A 23009-nucleotide genomic window follows, 5' to 3' on the forward strand; every position below is an offset into this window, starting at 1 on the left:
ACTCGGCTCCAAAGGTTTTACTCACTGGGCCATCTCTCTACCCAAGTCTATGCTTTTATGAAATAAGCTATATGTTGAAATTTTAGTTTTTATAAATATATAGCTTCATGGCATGTCATAAAATGTAATACCCTTATAAAATAGTACTTCAGGGCTGGCAAGATGTCTCACTGGGTAAAGGTACTGGGCCACTCTTCCAATCTTAGGATTCCCTCTCCCTGTGGAAGGAGAGCCCCAAGTCCCAGAAATTGTCTCTTGACTATCATATGAACAGTTCCCCCAAAATAAAAAAATTAAAATTTAAAACAGTACTAACAATTTGCCTATTTTGCTGTCTCCAGTTTCTAATTAATTAGTAATTAGTACAAAACATAACTTATAGGGGTTCATTCAGCTGTAGCTACACAAGGATTAATTCCTTGATTTATACTTAATCACTTCAACCTGGCAATATGTTTGAACTAGATGGAAGAAGTAAGGGTGTTAGAATGAGAAAGAAAATAGGAAATTCCTATAGTAGTGCAGGCAGCGGATAATGGGGGTGACCTAGACAGGGTGGCGTGGACAATGGGGGTGACCTAGACAGGGTGGTGAGGATGATGGGGTGACCTAGACAGGGTGATGAGGATGATGATGGGGTGACCTAGACAGGGTGGTGAGAATGATGGGGTGACCTAGACAGGGAGTTGAGGATGATGGGGTGACCTAGACAGGGTGGTGAGGACAATGGGGGTGACCTAGACAGGGTGATGAGGATGATGATGGGGTGACCTAGACAGGGTGGCAGCAGTGATGTGGGAGCAAGTGTGAACATGGGTTACTGTTTTGGAGGTGTAGTATGTTTTCTGTTATATTACAGACAAAGGTGCCTGTGAGGTGGTCTATGAGACTTGAAAGTTTGGAATAAAAGCACTGAAGTGCCCTTTTTGATATCATACTTGTGCAATACACTACAGTAGCTTATGTTGGGGATGCAGACTCTGAGCATGGGTTTGAGAAGTAGAGATGTGATGCCCAGGAGCTTTTGAGCATTTACATTCAGTCAGGAGGGACCAGTAAAAGGAACAGAAGGTATGGTTTGTGTGCATGTTTGCCTAAAACAGCAAAGTGAAGATAAGTGTTTTCCTCTTTGAACAAAGATATGCCAGCTAATTTTCTCCAAACTTTTCTCCTTAGCTCAAGGTATAGGAAGCCATGAATGAACAAGAAGACTCCTAAGTGTAGTTTATTCCCTAAGGCTGAAGGTGGACTAGACTTGCCATTGTTTGCGCTCACAGATTCCCCAGGTGAGGGTCATCAACACTATGAAATGCAGTGGCTATGGTTTTACACAGCAAACCCAGTCTTCTCTGGGGTCTCTAGTCCCGCTGCTGTGAGCCTCGCTAGGACACAGCATCATCTGACCTCTCACTCCAGAGCCCAGGGGAAGAATTTAACTTCTTCCCTTCAGGTGACTCAGAAGCGTGTCAGCGACTTCATGCCCACATCTGAGCTGAAAGTGTTGAGTTGTGCTGGTTTTCTTAATTCAGGGAGGATGGAATGTCACTCAGACATAACTTGAGATGTGCTATACATTTTCTTTTCTCAAACCCCACCTCTCTAAAGATTTGCTATGTATTTTCAGCAGTAATTGGGTAAACCAGGCATATTTTCGCAGGCAGTACAATGTGATATTAACAACTCAAATAGAGAGGTTTGTTTCTAAGACCTTTGAAGAAAACAGTCATTGGCACTCACATCCAAACCAATGGTTTACTTTTTACTCTGATTATGAGAGTTGACATCTTATTAGATTTTTTTCCTCACATTGGTACTTTTGTTTGCCATTAGTAGAAACTACTTTCATTAACACAGTAATAGAGGTGTTTTGCCAAAGACTCCCCCTCTACTCTGCCTTGTATGAAGTTAGCCTGGAGCTTCCTTTCATACAGTATCTGGTATCCCTTTAGCCATGCCATGTGGAATGTGTGTGGCTGGGTCTAGGGTAAAGGTCTAGGGACATCACCTGTTTTGCTACACACTCCTTGACAGTGGTGACGCTAACCTGGGGGTCATCCAGATGGGAAAGTCTTACTTTTTCAGCTCTAGGGGTCTTCTCTCTAGGGCTATGGCCACCTTCTGATGGTGTAAGCTGCATCTACTCTGGTTCCAATGAGTTCATCCCTGTCGTTTGATCCAGCAGTCTTAATTCTGGCGTGTGTCTAAAGGGGCCGCATCTGTTCTCGTGTCCCTTGCAGTGTTAGTTACAGTAGGCGTTTACGGGGGTAACATCTGTCTGCACTGTTTTAAGTGAGCTGTGCAGAGAGGGCTAGATCTGCAATGACGAATACTTCATCCCTCCTGACCCCACCTCCCTTCTAAAGCTTCTGTTGGACAATCTCTTCTGCACCTCTTCCACCATTATCACCCCGTGAGGGAAGAAAGGTTTTGTGGGGTTTTCATTTGTTTGTTCTTTGTTTTTGTTTTTGAGATAGTCTTACTATGTAGTCCTTGCTGTCCTCAAACTCAGAGAGATCCACCAGTTCCTACCTCTTGAGACTGGAATTAAGGGCATGCACCACTATGCCTGGACAAAAAGTGTTGGAAAGAGCTCTGGTAGATAAGTGGCATGGGATCCTGTCTGCCACCAGAGTGGTCATCAAAGAAGCCATACATAGATAACAGACAATCTGACAAGAAGGGGATGCTTGCTTTCTGTCAGCCATGTTCTTGGTACAAACGTGATGAGTATAACATTGGTGGAGAAGAGGCAGGGCTGTAAATAGCATGGAACAGCCTCCATATTTAGCCGAAAGGAAGGCTCTGTTCACAGAATGAAAGACCGCTGACCTCTGTCTCCATTTCTGGAAGCTGAAGCAGCAGGTGTGGAGGGACGCCCATGAATCTTGACTTTGAAAATAAACATCAGGTGATTCTTGCCAGGCACACTTGGGAGACATCACAGCATACTGCTTCTCAAGATTCTCTCCTGGGCACTGGGAATGTTTGCATCACCCACACACCCCACATATGGAAAAGGAGCTCTCAGGTCTCGGGTCAGAACAAAGCAAGCCTTTCCAGCTCAGTGGGTATGCTAGCTATTAACGTTCTAATGTCTGAAATAGAGGAACCAGCTATGAAAGAAGTAAAAGGTTTCTGTCTGCTGGGCATGCATGCCTCATCCTTCTGTCTTAGTGACATCAGAGGACAGGAGCCTATAATGCCAAAAATTATTTTCTTCTGTGAGCCATTCCACATTTTCATGTTTCCGAATTCCTTCAGGGGATGTCTTCTCAGGGTTCAATAATTGGCAGAAACCAGGAAACTCCAAACATTCAAGCTGTAGCCACTTCCCTCCTCTAAGGGAACCATTTCTGCTTATACTCTGGAGATGGGGGTTGGGGCTAGAGTCAGTGAAAGGTTTGCTAGAGTGGGCTCAGTCTTCATCACTGGGATGAGTAGTGGGGAATGGGGCACTGCTGGAGATGAGATTTTCAGGAACAGAGGAATAGTTGTGTTAAATATAGTGAATTAAGAACTGCTAGTTGACCATAATGCTTTGCAGCACGTTGGTTTCTGATGCCCTCGACCAATGCAGTTTCTGCAGACTAAGAGCTGTAGAGCGTGAGAGCACAGGAGAGCAAATGGATCTAGAGATGCTGTAGAGGAGTTTTGCCAAGGAAATGGGAAAGCTGGGTTGTCTGGAAGAATATGTGAGGCAGAGAAGGAGCGTGAAAGAAACAAGAAAGTGCTGATTGTGAAGAGGAAATGCATCCTGCAGTGAATGGCTGCAGCAAGAGCTCCAAGCGTGCAAGAGATGGGTAGAATCTAGTGGAAGGGAGATGTGGTCTGTCATGGGAGTACGGAGAGCTCCTCTGTGGCAGCAGAAGAGACTAGGGAAGTTCATAGACAGAGTTTGGGGAGCATATGGACTTCCCTGCCCCCACCCTTTGTGAATGCTTGTCCGTGGAGGTCAGAGGTTGATTGTGCCTTTGCTTTTCTTTATAGTTTGAGACAAAGCCTCTGACTCAGCGTTCTCAACCTGTGGGTTATGACCTGTTTTGGTTGCCCAAGACCATTGGAAATATCATATATTTACATTATGATTCATAACTAGCAAAATTACCATTATGAAGTAGCAATGAAAATAATTTTATGATTGTGAGAGTTACCACAACATGAGGAACTGTATTAAAGGGTCACAGCATAGGAAGGTTGAGAACCACTGATCTAGCTGAATCTGGAGTTCACTGATTCAGCATGATGGGGCTGGTTAGAAGCCCAGGGGGTCTTCTTTTGCCCAGTGGTCATGTCAGAAGAGCAGCAGCTGGCAATTGATTTCAGGTGTTTGGCCCACCAAAACGCAAGACACTAATGGGCGATTTTTGGATAGTCAAGGCCCTGAGGGCTTCAGCTCCAGAATGCCTCTTGCTACTGCTGTGCATTTACATGTTTGCCACTGCCATTTTTCTCTGGTATCTGGCATGGTGTGCATGGGTGTGGGGGATCCCCACTGCCTTTAATGTAGTGTGATTATCTCACGGAAATATTCCGTTCTACTGGGCATTTCTATTTCTACCTGTGGATTATTATGAAGATGATCTCCTCTTAAGCTGTACTGTTTAATTGAAGCAAGGGTTTTATACAATAATAGTGTTAGTTTAAATAGAATTTTGATGATTGAGGATTTTTAATAAATACAGTAAAGGATTGTGATAGAGGTCAGTTTAGTGGGAAATTGATAGAGGTAAAGGCAGGATATGGTGTTGCCCTTTCCCTGATAAACCAAGAGCTACAGAGAATAAGGAAGTGTCATGCAGCTGGTACTTATGAGTATTAATGATTAAGAAAAACAATTGTGTCTCAGAAGCTAGGCTAGCTCGAGTTTTCTTAATCTTTTTTTTGGTTTTTCGAGACAGGGTTTCTCTGTGGCTTTGGAGCCTGTCCTGGAACTAGCTCTGTAGACCAGGCTGGTCTCGAACTCACAGAGATCCGCCTGCCTCTACCTCCCGAGTGCTGGGATTAAAGGCATGTGCCACCATCGCCCGGCTGAGTTTTCTTAATCTTGTGCAATCTTATTTTTTTTTTTAAAGATTTATTATGTATACAGTGTTCTGCCTGCATGCCTGAAGAGGGCACCAGATCTCATTATAGAGTACTGTGAACAACCATGTGGTTGTTGGGAATTAAACTCAGCACCTCTGAAAGAGTAGCCAGTATTCTTAACCTTTAACCCATCTCTCCAGCAAGTTCTCTTAATCTTAATGTTGGGAGACATGTTCATGTTTTTCAGTGTGCATCATAGCTAAGACAAGCTTTAAATAATGACTTCAGGTTAGGTTAAGGGTTTTGTTTTTTTTTAATGGCTTTGAGGTAGAAAATCTTAGGGAACAATTTAAATTTTAGAAAGGCACATAGTTGAGTGAGGGATTTATTGAGGTCAAGAAGCAAGAACAAACAAAGTCCTGTTATTATTAGCTGATGTGCCTTTCCTGCTAGGATGGGTTGGTGGTCAAAGGTGAATAATTCCTTGTACCCATTTCTATCCTCAGCTTCCTGGTATAAAAAATTATTGATGAGCAGGTATGCACCCTGAGGATTTGCAGTAAAACAGACTGATTCTTTTTCATATATAAAAGTTTAGATTTGTGATTCTTTTAAGATTTTTTTAAATAAGATTACCATTTAAGAAAAATAATATAATAAACAAATTGGTTCTTTTCTTGTAGCCACAAAATATAGCCTGCCAGTAAAAAAACTGACTGGGAAAAATACCTTGCTTACACTCCGTTAATCTATAACAAGTTGCTTGAACATGAATGTACGTGTGCTCTTGAGTATAATTTGTTTTTCACTTGTAATGCATAAAAGGTTTAATCATGTAAAAACATGTTGTTTTTTACTTACATTCGTATAATCATTCACTTAAAATAGAATGTAATCACATTGTAATTTTTATGTTGTTTGAAAGATTTTGCTGGAGTATATAAGCTAAAAGGAAAAAATTAAGAATATACAGAGGGATACATCTTGATAGATGTAAAAAAGGAAATAGATGAGAGAGATGATAGAAGGAAGACTGGTGTTAAAGGGGTGTGTGTGTGTGTGTGTGTGTGTGTGTGTGTGTGTGTGTTTCCCCTCTTCTCCTGGCCCCGAAGAGTTAAGTTTTACTCCCTCAGGTAGAAGAGTTAATTGAGTGATTAGTCCACCACCAACTCCGTGTCTCTCCTCTATCCCTGAGTTGCTGAAGGTGGTGCTCTTCTCTCTGCCTTCCTAGTGCTGAGATTACAGGCACTCACTGCAATGTTTAGATTTTGTTCTTGTTTTATAAGTGTGTTCTGAAGGATCAAATTTTGATTCTCATGCTTGTATGGCAGGCACTTTAACAACTGAGACATCTCTTCCAATCCCACTCCTTTTAAATATTGGGTCTGTTTTACCAACGAAATAGAAATAAAATAGTGTACTGAAGTAGAAATGAAACCTCGTTTGAGAGAAGGAAAATAAAGATGAAGTAGTCATTTAGGAGGTCTGGAAATAAAGAATGGTTTCTACATAAGCATGACTGCTCACCCCGTCCTCAGAGCACTGGGCTGCCACATAAGGCCGGAGTGGGCTCTGTAGCAAAACTGTGTCTCAGACATTAAAAATAAACAAGTAATAAAATTTAAAACAGGATGATTGCTAGACAGAAATAAATATTTAATTGAAAGCGAGACTCTTGGCTAACAGGTTTTGTTTATTTTTTGCCTTGCAGAGTTTACTTTCATGGGTGTAGGTACAGAATAGGGAGAATATTGAACTTAACTTGAACTATGTATCAGCCCATTAGGAATGGCAGCAGTTGTAAATATTGACCATGTAACCCAAACTTGTTTAGGAGAGAAGCAAAGATGAGGATGCAGTGAACAGCTGCAGAAAGTTGCATTGTGGATTGTGTCATAGCAGTGAGTAGTAAAGGCAGTGTTGGCATAGAGAAGGCAGAGAGCTGAGGATGAGGGTTTTGAAGGAATCATTCATATGTACACTAACATCACCAAGGATGAAGACAGTTGTGCTGCTGGGAGTGACAGTGTGAGATGAGGAGGCTGATCCTGGCTGCAGTGGCGGGTGTAACAAGGGTGGTGGTGGTGTGTGCAGTAATCTCAAGTCAAGTTTGAGTGCTAAGGGACTAAGTAGGGAGGTGAAGATAACTGTCTGGAAATAGCAAAGATGCCAAAAGAGAACACAGTAATGACAAAAGGGAGTCATCAAAGATGCCTTTCAAGACATTTGCTGAGCTAAAGGACTCGAGCTTCTAGATTGCAGTCATTACAGAGCCATGCCCAGGATATTAGCAGTGGAAACTCATCTGAAATTTTCTGGGGTGTGTGTGCAATGTAAGGACTATGATAATTAATTTTCATGATCAGTGTGAGTGGATTGAGAATTCCCTGGAAGACAAATCTTTGGATGCATCTGTGAGAGTCTCTCTGGAAAGATCTAACTGAGAGGAAAGATTAACTGTAAACAAGGGGACCTCCATCCCATGGGCCAGGGTCCTGGGCTGAAGGCGAAGAGAAAAGGAGAAAGCAAGCTGAACACAATTCCAGGTGCAGTGTGGTCAGCTACATCATGCTCCTGTTGCTATTCCCTTCCCACCATGACTATATCCTCTTTGATCACGAGCCAAAACAGACCCTTCTTTCTTATGCTGCTTTTAGTCAGGTGCTTGGTCCCAGCAGTGGAAACAGTTGTTAGCATAAGGATCAAGAATGAGAATAACATCAAACTTCTTTGATGTGGGAGTGATTTTTTTCTAATCTGTTGCTTTCATTGGTTAATTAATAAAGAAACTGCCTAGGCCCATTTGATAGGCCAACCCTTAGGTGGGTGGAGTAAACAGAACAGAATGCTGGGAGAAGTCAGTCGCTATGATTCTCTTACTCCAGACAGACGCAGGTTAAGATCTTTCCTGGTAAGCCGGCTCGTGGTGCTACACAAAATATTAGAAATGGGTTAGATCAATATGTAAGAGCTAGCCAATAAGAGGCTGGAACTAATGGGCCAGGCAGTGTTTAAAAGAATACAGTTTCTGTGTAATTATTTCGGGTAAAGCTAGCCGGGTGGCGGAACGCAGCCCTGCCGCTCCCACTACTACACTTCTTAATTGCCACTCTTAAGAGAGATGGCTGGGATCTAGTCTCTAACCAGCCAGTTGTATATTGTGTTTAGTGTAAAAGAGTTAAGATACTTTGAGAAGTACAGGGTGGGGGTGGGAGAGATGGCTCAGCGGTTGAGAGCACTGGCTGTTCTTCCAGAGGACCAGGGTTCAATTCCCAGCACCCACATGACAGCTCACAACTGTCTGTACCCTCCTACTGAGGGGACCTAACACCCTCACACAGACATACATGCGGGCAAAAGAGTGCACATTAAAAAAAAAAAAGAGGTACAGGGTGATGGCAACTGTATTTCATGTATCTTGTAGGATGGTGCTAGAGAAGGGAAAGAGGTAGTAACAATAAACAAGACAGCAGGATTAACAGGACAAAGTACCCAATACAAGACAAAAAATAGGGGCCTCAGAATGGCAGCTGTGTACCAGATGATGTTAGAATGGGCAGCATGCCCTAGATGATGGGCTAGATAACGTACCCGATACATTGGAAGACTTGACAGGGAAGAACTGTTGTGGAAAGGTTTAAAAACAAAGACATCTAAAGCAAATATGAAGGAATACTTACAGCTGCAGTAGAAACAATATGTCCATGCAAAGGAGAAGTAGTGTGTCCTTCTGCTCTCTATGGCTCATCTGTAGCTAAGGGGAACACTGAATAAGATGTGATAAGAATTAGATCTATACCAGAAGGGCAAAGGGAGTGTGAAGAATGGACATTTCTAGAGCTGGATTTCAGAAACGAGGTGTAGTTTTTATCTTCCACAGTGGGGCATCCACAAATAGACCATTTGTAATAGTAACTTTATCTGCCATCGACACTTGTATGTTTGCATGTACATCTTGATAGCAAGTATCTGGAAATAAGGAAATAAGAAGGACATTTATAGACTTCCAGATAACACCAAAAGAAAAACTGAATTAGAAGTATCCTACCTTGAGTATTGGAGATGGAATAGAAAATAGGGGAATGGTTTTGTTTTTCTTAATATGCCTTCCTGAATTGTCTCTTAATTAATAAATAATAATGTACCTATAACATATGAAATTAACATGAAACTTGTGAATTCATGCATACTTTCCACAAATAAAAAGAAACAGTCACACATTTGTATGTTACAAAGATATTCAAGGATAATTCATTTTCTGTGGTCTCAGTACCTTTATAAACTAGAGTAAAATATACTTTAAATTTCTATAGGATTTATTTTTATTTATGTGTATATGTCTTGAGGGTATGCCACATACGTGGGTGCCTGAGAAGGCTAGAAGGGGGTGTTTCCCTCAGAGCTGGAGTTACAAGCGACCCCACGTGGGTACTGGGGTATGGACTCAGGTCCTCTGGCAGAGCAGTAAGCTTTCGTATCCACTGAACCATCTTTCCTTTGTATTTCCCCTTAAATTTAATAGGTAATAAAAGGTTAGGCTAATGTTCAGAATAAAAGTTTACTTGGTGTCTCAAACTGACATCTCCCTTTCTCCTCTTCAGAGCACAGAGCCATCATGGAAGCCGCTTTTGTGTATGGGACCTCGTATCAGTTTGCCTTAACCACAGAAGTTGCTCTTTTAGAAGATATTGGGTATGTAATGAGAAGCCCAGGTCAAAGGTTTGATTTTCTGTTGTTGACTCACTTCATGTTGCTTAGTCAGCATTTCCATCACTGACATGGCTTGGGGTTCTCTGAAGGAATCACACACATTTGTAAACATATAGGGAAGCCTGGGCTGCCTTTATTACCCTGCTGTAACCCATCTGTGACCTTACGTAGAGACAGTGGTAATTTGGGGTGAGTAAAGACGGTGGGTAACTATGTACTAGAGTGTCACAGTGGCAATGGGAAGTATTTTAGGAATAGATCTGTAATGGTCATGCGATGATAAATAACAGGCTCAGATTTAGGCTCCACAGTCTTTTGACGGTTCTCTAAGTCACTTTGTCATAATAATCCTAATGTACTTAAGGCAGCTTTTGAACAGGGTGTTTTAATTTTTTTGTCTAATTCATAACTTACAGTCCTAGATAGAAGCCCACTTTTCAGTGCTTTTCATAGGGGAGTGCCAATCTAAGGTAAAGTTTCTCCTTTTAGAACTTAAAATCACAAGAGGTAGCCAATGAAATTTAACAACCAAGTGTAGCTTCAAAATTCTCTCCAAGAAAATTGATCCAAAGCGAGGCAAAATGCCATGACCTCTTGTGGCCGTGCCAGGGTTTCTCATGTGCCCTCCTGTGGGCTCTCAGGACCTCATAGGCCTTTGCTCTTCCGCTTCTGCAGGTGTCAGGTTAACTACAGGAAAAGCAGACAGGTCCTCATAGAGCTGGAGTTGGTGCTAAAGTCTCTGTGTTCCCGCTGCTCAGTTCTCCCTGGTGGATTCTCGATGTGTTTTCAGTCTGCTACTGAACTTCTCTTGTTTTCTGTGGCATGCTCTCCCCATCTTCTGTTTTCTGTGAGTAGCAAACTAAGGATCCCTGATTAAAGCAGCTCTCCAGCTTTATTCTACTTTGGGGCTCTTGATAAAAGCACAGCCCTAAGCAGGATGTGCTCAGCACTTTGCTTCAGCAGTGGTTAACAAGAGGTCCAGAGTTAGCCCTCGGGAAGCTGTGCACTTTCTTAGAGCCTTAGCGACACAGTGCTTGCTCTCCTTTGACATGTACTCTTACCCTACCTTCCGGCGAAGATGTCACACGCCTCCTCTCCTGTGTGAGCTCTGTGATCTTCCCTCTCTTTCCCTTCCTTCTCCTTCCCAACTTGAGGCAGAATGAAATATTTCTTTGTTCTTCATACAATCTTATAGTTTATAAAGTTAGTTTTAGTTGTTCTCCTAATGCATCTCTTTTTGCTTAAGCCCTTAAAGACCTCGAGTAATCATATTAGTCTTTACTGTTGAACACAGAGGGTTTTTTTTTTGTTGTTCAATTTTTAGGTTAATTATAACATTACTCCCTTCCCTGTCCTCCTTCTAAACATTCCCATATACCTCTTCCCATCTCCTTCAAATTTATGTTCTCTTTTTTCACTGTTAGTGTATATATGTACTTGTGTGTATATATTCCTAAATATAATATGTTGAGTCCATATAAGGTTACTTGTTTGTGTATTTTCAAGGGTGACCGTTGGCACTGGACAACCCTTTGGGTGTGCTCTTCCCTGGGGAGGGCCACCTCTCCCGCTCCAGCCTTCCTCAGTTGGCTATACGTCTCTGTGTAGGGTCGAGGCCTCATGGGCTTTTCTTCATCTAGTTTGGCATACTCATTGATGCCATCCTTATTCTACTCGCCTTTGGGAGTCACGTTAGTGAGAGTTAATGTGTGCAGCTTCTGATGTTATCAGGAGACACAGTCTCACAGCAAACTCTCTTCTCCCCCTGGCTCTTACAGTCTTTCTGTCCCCTCTTCCACAATGGTCCTTGAACCTTAGGTGCAGGAGATTTTGTAGATTGGAACTGAGCCCCACAACTCTGCATTTGTACTGGTTATGGTTTTCTGTTATGGTCTCTCTCTGTTGCAAAGAGTAATTTCCTTGATAGAGGATGAAGACTACACTTATCTGTGGCTATAAGGTAAATGTTTATAGATTGTTGTTAGGGATTATGCTGTCTTAGGAAATTAATAGTTGTAGATTTTCCTCCAATAACCATGATTTTTCTAGCACTGAGTAGGTAGCTTGGTTTCCAGAACCAGATGTGGGGTCCCTCTTGTTGAGTGGGTCTTAAGCCCAATTAGAGAGCTCTTGGTTATTGCTGAGGTATGTGTGTCACCCTTAGGGTTACACTGATGTAATTCATGGGCATCGTAGCTGGGTAGGATTGTTGGTTGCCTCCTTCCGTTGAAAGCCTCCTGGTACCGTGAAAGCTAGTCCTCAAAGAGGGGCTGTTCAGGTTCATTTCAGTCTCTGGGCACTGTTTCTGAAGTAGCATAGAGCTTTAACAAGAGTTATTAAGTAACTACTTATGGTTGTTTCACTTATCACTGGCTCTATTAGGAATCACATGGTAATTAAATTAGAAATCAGTGACTACTCAGTTGACATATAAAAATAAAGTATTGTAGTATTTTACAGAACTCCATTAGTAATATATGGAGATTTTTAAAATGCGGTTTTGCGTTACCAGGAAGTCTCTTGCAATACATAGATTAATAGAAATGGATTAATTTAAGATATAAGAGGTAGCTAGAAATACGCCTGAGCCGTTAGCCAAACAGTGTTGTAAAAAAAAAATGCTGTTTTAATTTTGGCAAAACTTAATCTTCACTGTAAGTTTAAGTCCTCATATTGAAATAATGCCAGAACTAAAATTATGAATTGTATTTGCTAGTTTTGTATTTTTGAGATACAAATTCACACACTCCCACAGCTATCACATGGTTTCTGTCTTAAGGCATAGTTTAGCTAAAGTTTATTTAAAACAGTTTTGGTTTTAAATTAAACTTAGAAAAATTTATATTACAAAGCTTCATTTAGCATAGCTCTAGGAAGGCAGTTGTATTTAAAGATAATCTCATCTGTGAGTCTTTTATTGAAACCTGTAACCTAATCTAGATGTTAATGTATAAAAGTTCAGTTATTAAGGTTAATTTTCTGAAATATTTTCTCTCTTGTTTTGTCCAAGTTGATTTTATTATTAAAGTTAATTCTTAGGTTTTTATTAAGACAGTAATTGAATGCATGAGAGTTAAGAAAAGAAATTTGTTAGTAGGTCCTTTTGGATTGTAAGAGGATCACGCATTGAATTTCCTTACATGTCTCTTCGTGGTGTTCAATTGCAGCTCTGAGGATATAGGGCGTGCACATCTTTACTTTTGTCATTGTGAGCTGGCCGTGGACTTGACCGAGCGCTGTAGAAGAACACTGATGGAACAGCCGTTAACCACACTGAATATTCACATATTTGTTAAGACAATGAAAGCACCTCTGTTGGTACGTGTTTCATTTTACTATTCATATTTTCTCACATGAAATTTAGTAAGTTTTGATCCACAGGTGTTTATATTCATGACTATATTTTGATCTCTTTTCTTTGGACACAGCATCTTCATTTCCCAGCTTTTGAGAGTAATTTCTTGCTAAATGTAGACTATAAACTGTTTTTAAAATAGTATTTTTATGTCTCGATTAGTTGCATCAAAATCCCTACAGATAACACAGCAGTGGTAATGCTGTGTGGTGGTTGTAAAGAGTGCAGATGCATGGTGAGCGTCCAGAGAACAGAGCAGTCATGCTTGAGACGAGCCCTCCTTTGTGAATGACTTAGTCATTCTTTGAAAAGTTGGTAGCTACTGCATCCGTGGGCCTATTGTGTCTCATTTTGCTTAGCATTAGCCTTCAAGAATTCTAGAGCCACATTTAATGATGGTGATGAGCACTTTCTCTGAAACATTAAAGGCCTGTATTGAGTATATAGAAAAACCTTCAGTAGATGTTTTCACATGATACATCTTAAAAAATGGTTCATGTGTTTTACAAATAATCTGGATAGCACCACAAAGTGTAAATTAAAAAAATGCAAGTTGCCCCATGTCGTCCCTCAGACAGTGAATATCCAGTGATATCACTTTTATTATCGCTGCCCCGTATGCAGATGGAGTGTGGGTGACTCGGGCAAACAAGTGTCATCTTGTAGTGAGAAGGGCTGTCTTTAAATCTTACGTGGATTTAACACAAAAAGAAGCTGATAAGCGTCTAAAGGCATTGTTCTTCTTAGGAATGTTTCACCGTTATAAAGTGCTCTTTAGGAAATACTGTCTAAAGTGTTGAGTTATGAAAACTAATAAAGAGTAAGTTTTTAAAATGCTGATATTTTCATTTTAGGTAGAAGGAGGTATTTGCTTTTTCTTTGAAAGATGGGAAAATTCATATATTTATTTTCAAGTATGTTCCTGGGTCTTTCGAATTTTTGTTAATATTTTTCTTTTCTCACTGTTAAAACATATATATATATATATATATATATACACACACACACATATATATTTCTAGTCTACTCTGTAGTCATAATTCCAACCTTTTCAGAATCCAGGCTTCACATTTAATGGACTAGAGCTAGCCAACTACACTTTCCCTGGCTTAATCCTTAAACTCTTTATTTAAATAACTTCCTTCAGTTGGATCTTTGTTGTGAAGACGTTTTTGGTTTGTTTTTTTGTTGTTGCTGAGACCAGGTCTCATTGTGTAGCTGGATTTGAACTTGCTGTGTAGGCCAAGCTGGCATCCAACTCATGATCATCGTACCTCACTTTCCACATGTACAGTTTAAGAAAAAAATTAAAAGAAAGTAAGTAATAGATCTCTTTCTTTGACAAAGAATGACAGATACAGGAACAGGAGAAGGGAGGGGACAGTTCACCCCCAGAGTTCTTCACCATTTCTCTCTAGCCTTGTCTTCTTATCTTCAGTCAGGTACTAAGAATTCTCTGAATTTTGGGCCAGCAAGATGGTGTCAGGCAACAAGCCTCATGACTTAGTTCAACCCTGGGATCTCATACACATGGACAAAGTAAAAGTGCAAATGAGAACTCCGGGTTTTTGTTTACCTACCAATAGGGGGCAGAATAACGCTAAACAATAAAAGTGTTGCTTTTCTTCTTGATTGTCTGTCTTGGAGTTGTACCCTTTTTTTAGTTTCTACTCCATGAATTTTCTTTTGCTCTTTTTAAAAACTATGTTTAGGTAGACACTCAGGGAGGAGATTCTGATTTTATTTCCTTTTATGACAGGAATTATACAATACTAAATTTGAAATGGAAAAAAACCCCAGTTTTGAAGACTGCATAGTGAGTTGGGAATAGATTCAGTGTGGCTGCACCTGAAAGCATGAAACACATAAAGTCAAGGATAACGTTGTATTCTCTGTGAACATGCTCTTGAGGCAGTCTGCAGCTAAGTGGTGCTCTCTGGAACTGTGGCGTACAGTTGGCTCTGCTGGGCAAAAGGAATAGTAAATCACTGGGCTGGGGGGGTATTTCTTCCCATACTCTCACAACGTGATGCATAGGCATCTCATTTTTTAGTTTAAGTCCTTTTGTTCCCCGTGGACTGCTAAGGAACTGTGTGGCTTCTGAATCTTGGTTAGGGACTAGAGGCCCAATGCCTGGCAGCATGAAGCCAGGAGAGGCTGAGTGCAGAACTGAAGGGAGTGGGGATTAGAGCTAGAATGGGAAACCAGGCTTGGCCCAGTGTTTCTGGAAGTGTTCTCAAAAGCCAAGCAGATCAGGCTGGCAGCCTTCCTGTAGAGGAGGACAAGCTAAGAGCAGGGAGTTCAGGGGATTCCTGGGATGGGCAAGGGCTGATGTCTTAACCTTTTGGGATAAGGAGACGTTAGAGATCTGATCTGATTTGGTCACCTCTAACTTAGGATTTGGCCTTATTAGTATTCAAGGTTGTTTTTTGTTTTTAATGAATATCCTTGAGGCTATAAAACAAAACAAAATCAAAGCCTTTTTATAGGAAACAGCCTGTAGGCCAAAATTGAGTGTGACAGGAATATGCTTTTTGGCGGCATGGCAAGAGGTAGGGAGCCACTGGGGTTCCTACAGATTCTATAACCTGTGAGACACATCATTAGTTGATCTGAAGGACTGATTTGTAGTTTGTTCTTATTATGTAGCCCCAGCCATGGTCATTTTTTAGAAATTAATTAATTGAGATAAGGTCTTACAGTATGTAGCCCTATAGTATGACTGCCTAGAACTCACTCTGTATATCAGGATGGCCTGAAACACACAGAAATCTGCCCACAACATGAGAAACCATGTTAACACAGAATTGGGAAGGTTGAGAACCACGTTTAACAGTGTTCTTCTGTATTAGTTTACACCTCAGTCACTCTACATGCCTTTGAGGTATGGTAGTAGTCACTGGGTTTTGCATAGTAGCCTGGCCTCAGGCGTTTGAGAGCTGAATAACTTGGTGTGTTTGCATTATATTTTGAGCAAGCAAAAGTAGAAAGTAAGACTCAAACTTTTGTGTGGATAGTATATGTCATAGTTAGGGTTTCTATTGCTGTGAAGAGACACCATGACCATGGCTACTCTTAAAAAGGAAAACACTTAATTGGGGCTAACTTACAGTTTCAGAGGTTTAGTTCATTATTGTCATAGCAGTACATGGTAGTGTGCAGCCAGACATGGTGCTGGAGAAGGAGCTCAGAGATTTACATCTTGATCTGCAGGCAACAGGAAGTGAACTGGGTGTCATACTGTATGTTGTGTGGGTATTGGAGACCTCAAAGCCTGTCTCCATAGTGACACACTTCCTTTAACAAGGCCACATGTGCTCCAGCAAAGCCACACCTCCTAATAGTGCTACTCCTTTTGGAGGTCATTTTCTTTCAAACCACCACAGTATATGTCTAATCACTGCAATGTGATAGTATTTCACTTCCAACCCTATGAAAATTGATTCAGGTTGGTGCATTTTGTATATGTTCATCGCTCTCTCTTTTTAAAGGTAGATGGAACTTGGATACATAACTTAGACATAGAGCCTAACAATTGGGTGTGTGTATGTATGTTTTAGATGGAACCTGGCTATGTGGATCAGGTTGACATAGGACTTTCCCAGTAGCCCAGGATGTTCTTAAGTGTTGGACAGTCCTTTAACTCCCAAGTTCCAGGATTATAGGAATGTTCCACCACACCTGGCCATCACTGTATCTAGATTTTTTGTTAATTTTTAATCAACTTAAACTACAAATATTGACTGTAAATTTGTATATGTCTTCAATCTCAAGTAGTTTGAGAGTCTACCAGATACAAAGTTACCTCAGACCTATTCCTTTTTGCTTTTTGTTTGTTTGTTTGTTTGTTTTGGAGACAAGGTCTCTGTAGCCCTGGCTGCTCTGGACCTCACTCTGTAGACCAGGCTGGCTTTGAACTCAGAGAACCACCTGCTTCTGCCTCTGGAATTTGGGATTAAAGGCATGTGCTACCACTGCTGGACTCCAACAACATTTTGGAAAAGTAAAATAATTTGGTAAAAATGGTAAAAGTAGATATATATGCTTATAGTGTTATTTTTCCTGAATAGTATTTTAATTTTTGTTTATATATTGAGATCTAAGACAGGTAAATTAAACTTTTGTTTACTTCACTAATTTGGTAGTAGACAGTTTAATTTACGTTTTAAAAATTTTTTAAATGTATTCTAAATACATTTTTGTGTTGTGTGTGTGTGTATATGTGTGTGTATGTTGGAGGGGTATGCATGCACACTAGGGTACCATGGTTGCATGTGAAAGAGGATAATTTGTGAAAGTCAGTTTGGTCTTCATATTGAATTAATATCGTATAGTGAGGATGTTTTGCTTTTTTTTCTAAATGGAGATGGAAGTAGCTGAAGATCCTCAGCAAGTTTCAACCATTCATCTACAACTAGGATTACCGCTGGTTTTTATTATCAGCCGACAAGCTACATACGAAGCTGATAGAAGAACTGCAGAGTGGGTGGCATGGCGTCTTCTGGGGAAAGCCGGAGTTTTGCTCTTGTCAAGGTATCACACATTGAGTGTTAATGATGCCTTCAATGTAGTTTTCCTTATTTTTAATATTGCAATCTAATCACAAAAATCCCTTTAAACCTAACAGATTCTGTTATAGTCAGGACTACTCCTGAGCTGAAGACTATACACTAATTACTAGCTTGATTAGAATTAAAAAGAAGACTAGAAAATCCAGCTGGTATTTATACATGAAATTTCTCAGTCTCACTAAAGTGTAATCATCTATTCACAATCGTTTTTAGAATCAGAACATACAGTTCTGTTTTAGATTGACATCCTAGGTGGTTTCTACTGTGGGTTATGCTCTTGTATACTGTAAAGATTTGTCACTCATATTAGTTTAATAAAATGTTGATTGGCGAGTAGCCAGGCAGGAAGTATAGGCGAGGAGATCAGACTAGAAGAATTCTATGAAGAGGAAAGGAAGAGGGTCAGTCAGATGCAGCCAGATGCAGAGGAAGCAAGATGAGAATGCCTCATTGACGAAAGGTACCAAACCATGTGACTAAACATAGATAAGAATTATGAGTTAATTTAAGTTGTAAGAGCTAGTTAATAATAAGCCTGAGCTAATAGGTCAAACAGTTTATAATTAGTATAAGCCTCTGTGTATTTCTTTGGGACTGAATGACTATGGGACTTCTGTTCAGATGTTTCTTCAGATTACTGAATAAGAAATTTATTTTCATTTTTAAAGAGACTCCATGGACACGAACATTCCTCAGCATGCTAATGTGGCCTTCAGAAGAGCAGAGAAGGTTAGTCACTTTACACACTGGTCTATAATGCTACCTCTTTTAACTAAAGTAATCCATGTGGACTAAAGTAATACATGTTTATTATTGGAAAGATCTTTAAATTATCATTCTTTAAATGAATAATTGCTGTTTTTATTTTCTAATGTGTCAGTCTCTTTTCTCATGTTCATACACACACATATAACTTTTTCTAAAAGCATATCTGACTTTACCTAAAATTATATTTAGTTATTTTATCTTATGTAATGTTTTAAATTGTTTTGACTATCACTGATTCCTTCCTCTAGCAAAATTTATGGAAGCAAAATTGCAAAATTTGCCAAAGGAAATGAGATTTAAACTGACCCTTAACTTGGAGGCTCTGTCTCAGCTTCCTGTGTTCTAGAGTTACTGGTGTACATTATACCACAAACCCGTGTGTGTGTCACTCAGGTGCTATGACACCTGCTGAGGTCAGAGGACAACTTGGTGTCCTCCTTGTACTGTGTGGGCTCCCAGAATTGAACTCAGGTCTTCAGGCTTGGTAGCAAGTACCTTTCTTAAATACCTGGAAGTAAAGAATAATTTTATGTTTATAGTTAGATAAAAAATTGAGGGCTGGTGGCTGGAGAGATAGCTCAGAGGAATAGAGCACTGGCTGCTCTTCCAGAGGTCCTGAGTTCAATTCCCAGCAACCACATGGTGGCTCACAACCATCTGTAATAAGATCTGGTGCCCTCTTCTGTACTGCAGGATATATGAAGGAAGAAACCTATATACATAATAAATAAAAATCTTTAAAAAAAAGAAAAGAAAATTGAGGGCTGGAGAGATGGTTCAGTGGTTGAGAGCATTGCCTGCTCTTCCAAAGGTCCTGAGTTCAATTCCCAACAACCACATGGTTGCTCACAACCATCTGTAATGAGGTCTGGTGCCCTCTTCTGGCCTGCAGGCGTACACACAGACAGAATATTGTATACATAATAAATAAATATTAAAAAAAAGAAAATTGAATTTATGGAGGAAGTCTCTTAAAAGAAGTATGAATTTTATTATTTGGTAGAATGTAAAATTAACTAATTTTGATCGGTTTTATTTGCAAGAAAAGTATTGTATATTCACATTTCTCCTCTTTTATCTTGAGATATAGAACCTGTAATTCTTTTATAAGAATTTTCACAGACACTAGTCATGATTTAAAGCAAGTGAGAATTTCATTTCCTCTTTTTGCCTCTTTCAGGAGGGCATCCTGAAAAAGATTGGATTGCTTTTCACATTGGATGCTTTTCTCTTTGTAGTAATTGTGACATTTATTTCCTTTTTTTATTTTTTTGTTCGTTTAATTTTAAAACTGAAGTTTAGAGTTTTGATTTTATTTTAGTTCCAGGGAAGTAAAATATTTTAGATGAAAATGCTTTGTTATATATTAGAGATCGAGGTAATGTGTGACAACAAACACTAGAAGGATGTTGGGAATGAGAAGCCCTACACACTGATGGCAGGAGTGTGCACTGGCACAGCCGTTGTGTAAATCAGAGGGCAAGGTCCTCAAGAAACTCAAGAAATAGCCTAATATAGGCCCAGGAAAGGAATGAGCAAGTATAATGCTGACTGGACAAATGTGATAGCCTGAATATGGATCTTCAGAACCCATAGAAAGCTTCCCTCACTAGTGAGTGTCTAACCACAGACACTGATGTAAAGGCCCTCTGATGAGAAGGGAGGTGGAGGCAGGAGAACCCCTAGAAGTTTGAAGGACAGGTAGTGTGATTGGACAGCAGAGACCCAGTGTCCAACAAGGGTGGAAAGGGAGGACGCAAAAGGTTGTCTTCTGACCTCCGTGCCTGTGATATGCCACCCCACAGCCTCGTTCACAGGCATGGGCCTTGTCTTAGTTAGCGTTGCTAATACTGTTATGAAACACTGTGACCAAAAACAACTTGGGGAGGAAAGAGTTTATTTGGCTTACACTTCCACATCAGTTCATCATTGAAAGAAGTCAGGACAGGAACTCAAAACAGGTTGGGAACTTGGAAACAGGAGATGATACAGAAGCTTTGGAGGGGTGCTGCTTACTGGCTTGTTCCTCGTGGCTTGCTCATCCTGCTCACTTGCTCTCTCTCTCATATATTCATATATATATATATATATATATATATATATATTCTCATATGTGTATATATATCTCATTATGTATATATGAACACAAACAATATATATATACACACAAAACAACAAAACTACATATATATATATATATATATATATATATATATAATGTTTTGTTTTTCTGAGGCAGCATTTTTCTGTATAACTGCCTTAACTGTCCTGAAATTCACTCTGTAGACCAGGCTGGCCTCAAACTCACAGAGATCCTCTGGTCTCTGCCTTGGGAGTACTGGGATTAAAGGCATGCACCACCACTGCTAGGCTCAGCCTGCTTTCTTATAGAACCCAGGACCATCAGCCCTGGGGTGCCACCACCCACAATGGGCTGGGTCCTCCTCCATCAATCACTAATTAGGGCAATGCCCTATAGCCTTGCCTGCTTAAAGTTTGATCTTCTAGAGGAATTTTCTCAATTGAAGTTCCCTGCTCTTAGATGACACTGTAGTTTGTGTGAAGTTAGCGTAAAACTACCCAACACTAACGTCATTTGCACAGATGAACATGTGCATGTGTACACACCCTTCATACACACACATGCGTAAATACGTCATACACAAAAGGGGCAAGAGAGCCCATTCGTGAAGAGGGCTTGCTGCTTTTGCACAGGACTGAAGTTCTGTTCTCAGCACCCACGGCCACTTGTATTCCAACTTCAGGGACTCTTTGGTTCAGCCACTATGGCACCTGCACTCATGTGGCACATACCTGTACACACACACAATTTAAGAATAAATCTTTAAAACTATCTAAAACAAAACTACCATATGATCCAGCTATATCACTCTTGGGCATCTAACTGAAGGATTCTTAGGTCAGCAGACCACAGGGATATTGTTCTTATTACTTCACTATTCACCATAAATGGAAAATGGGATCAGCCTATTGTCCATCAGCAGATGAATAGATAACAGTGTAGTCCATCTGCACAATAGAATTTTTTAAAAAATATTTATTTATTATGTATACAATATTCTGTCTGTGTGTATGCCTGCAGGCCAGAAGAGGGCACCAGACCCCATTACAGATGGTTGTGAGCCACCATGTGGTTGCTGGGAATTGAACTCAGGACCTTTGGAAGAGCAGGCAATGCTCTTAACCACTGAGCCATCTCTCCAGCCCCACCATAAAATTTTTGCAGCAGTGAAAGAATGAAATCATGATAGTTTCAGGAAAGTGATAGGAATACTAGAAAACATTATGTTAAGTGAAATAAAACAGACTCGGAAGGATAAATACTGTGTGTTTATATGCATGTGCAGAACCTAGGTGAGTGAGTGTGTGTGTGTGTGTGAGTGTGTGTGTGTGTGAGAGAGAGAGAGAGAGAGAAGATTCAGGAAACTGGAAAGGAGACCATGAGAGAGGAGGAGGGAAAAGGGAAGGACCACACATGACAAAAGCAGCAGGGGTACTGTTTAGCAGGAGTCAGTAGACCAGCAAAGAGGGTGCAAGAAGATTGGGGAGGTCAGTAGGGGCAAGAGACAAGCACAGATTATATTGACACAGTTGAAAATGTCATAATGGCACCTTCCACTTTGTATGCTAACTTGAAAAATTAAATAACATTTTTTAGGAAGTGCCTGTGGAATTTCTGTCGTTAAATGATGCTGATTTAATAGTTTCTCATGTGAAAAATAATATGCACATTGAAGAAATCCAGGAAGATGAAGACGGAGATGAGGAGGGCCCAGATCTGGGTAAGATCTGCAAGACCATCCTTCCTGCTCTCCCCTCCCCCAGTGCAGCAGTGGAATGCCAGGTAGATGAGCAGCTTTACTGTGTGATCCCCTTCAGGATCTGTGAGGGAATCTGGGGAGGGAGACTTGGAGTCACTGGTGACCAGTGAGCAGATAAAAGGGGCATTCTTTTGCACGTTAGTGCGTACCTACACTGCTTGCACCAGGCTTCCAGCTTCCCACATCTTTGCCTTTGTCTCCCACAGTCAGTTGTCACCCACTGGGCTGGCTGCATCTGGTAGTTCCACACAAAGCCATGGTGTGTTTCATTTTTATTGTTCGTCCTAGGAAATGAGATTGTAATTAACATTGTGTTTGCAGTTGTAAATACGTCTGGTTGTCAGCAGTATTAGTAATGGATTTCAGTAATATTTTGCTGTTTATTTATCAGTCACTTTTGACTTTTATTCTCATGGCTGACTTGGCTTTCTTTGATCAACAATCAAGTCCTTTGAGAGAACTAACCTCACCTTTGATTTATAAAGAATCTGTTTCCACAATTATGTGACTCGCCCGACATCACACCAGTGTCACAATGGTGTAGTCTGGCCCAGAACTTAAGCATCTGACACAAGACTTATTTGCTATCATTATCATTCCTATTATTTTTTTGTGACATTAATCTTAGTCTGTAATTGCTTATTTACCTTTTTCTGTGCTGAACTACAGACCGCTGAGTCAGGGCTCACGTCTTGTTTCTGTGTCCCACTAGTGAGTATTTGAATGCTCTGTGTACAT

General features: G+C 40.4%; 1 protein-coding gene across 4 annotated transcripts in view; it reads left to right on the plus strand.

Annotated features, from left to right (window-relative positions):
- The window catches only part of Txndc16 (thioredoxin domain containing 16), a 73954-nt gene that overhangs the window by 21045 nt on the left and 29900 nt on the right, over window positions 1–23009 (plus strand). For all 4 annotated transcript variants that reach the window (XM_057785993.1, XM_057785992.1, XM_057785994.1 and 1 more), the window contains 5 exons: window positions 9627–9717; window positions 12903–13053; window positions 17457–17623; window positions 18330–18390; window positions 22109–22232. In XM_057785993.1, the coding sequence (XP_057641976.1) occupies window positions 9627–9717; window positions 12903–13053; window positions 17457–17623; window positions 18330–18390; window positions 22109–22232 (594 nt within the window). The remainder of the gene's footprint in view (window positions 1–9626; window positions 9718–12902; window positions 13054–17456; window positions 17624–18329; window positions 18391–22108; window positions 22233–23009) is intronic.

The sequence above is a fragment of the Chionomys nivalis genome, chromosome 12 (assembly GCF_950005125.1).
Source record: "Chionomys nivalis chromosome 12, mChiNiv1.1, whole genome shotgun sequence".
Lineage (NCBI taxonomy): Eukaryota > Metazoa > Chordata > Mammalia > Rodentia > Cricetidae > Chionomys > Chionomys nivalis.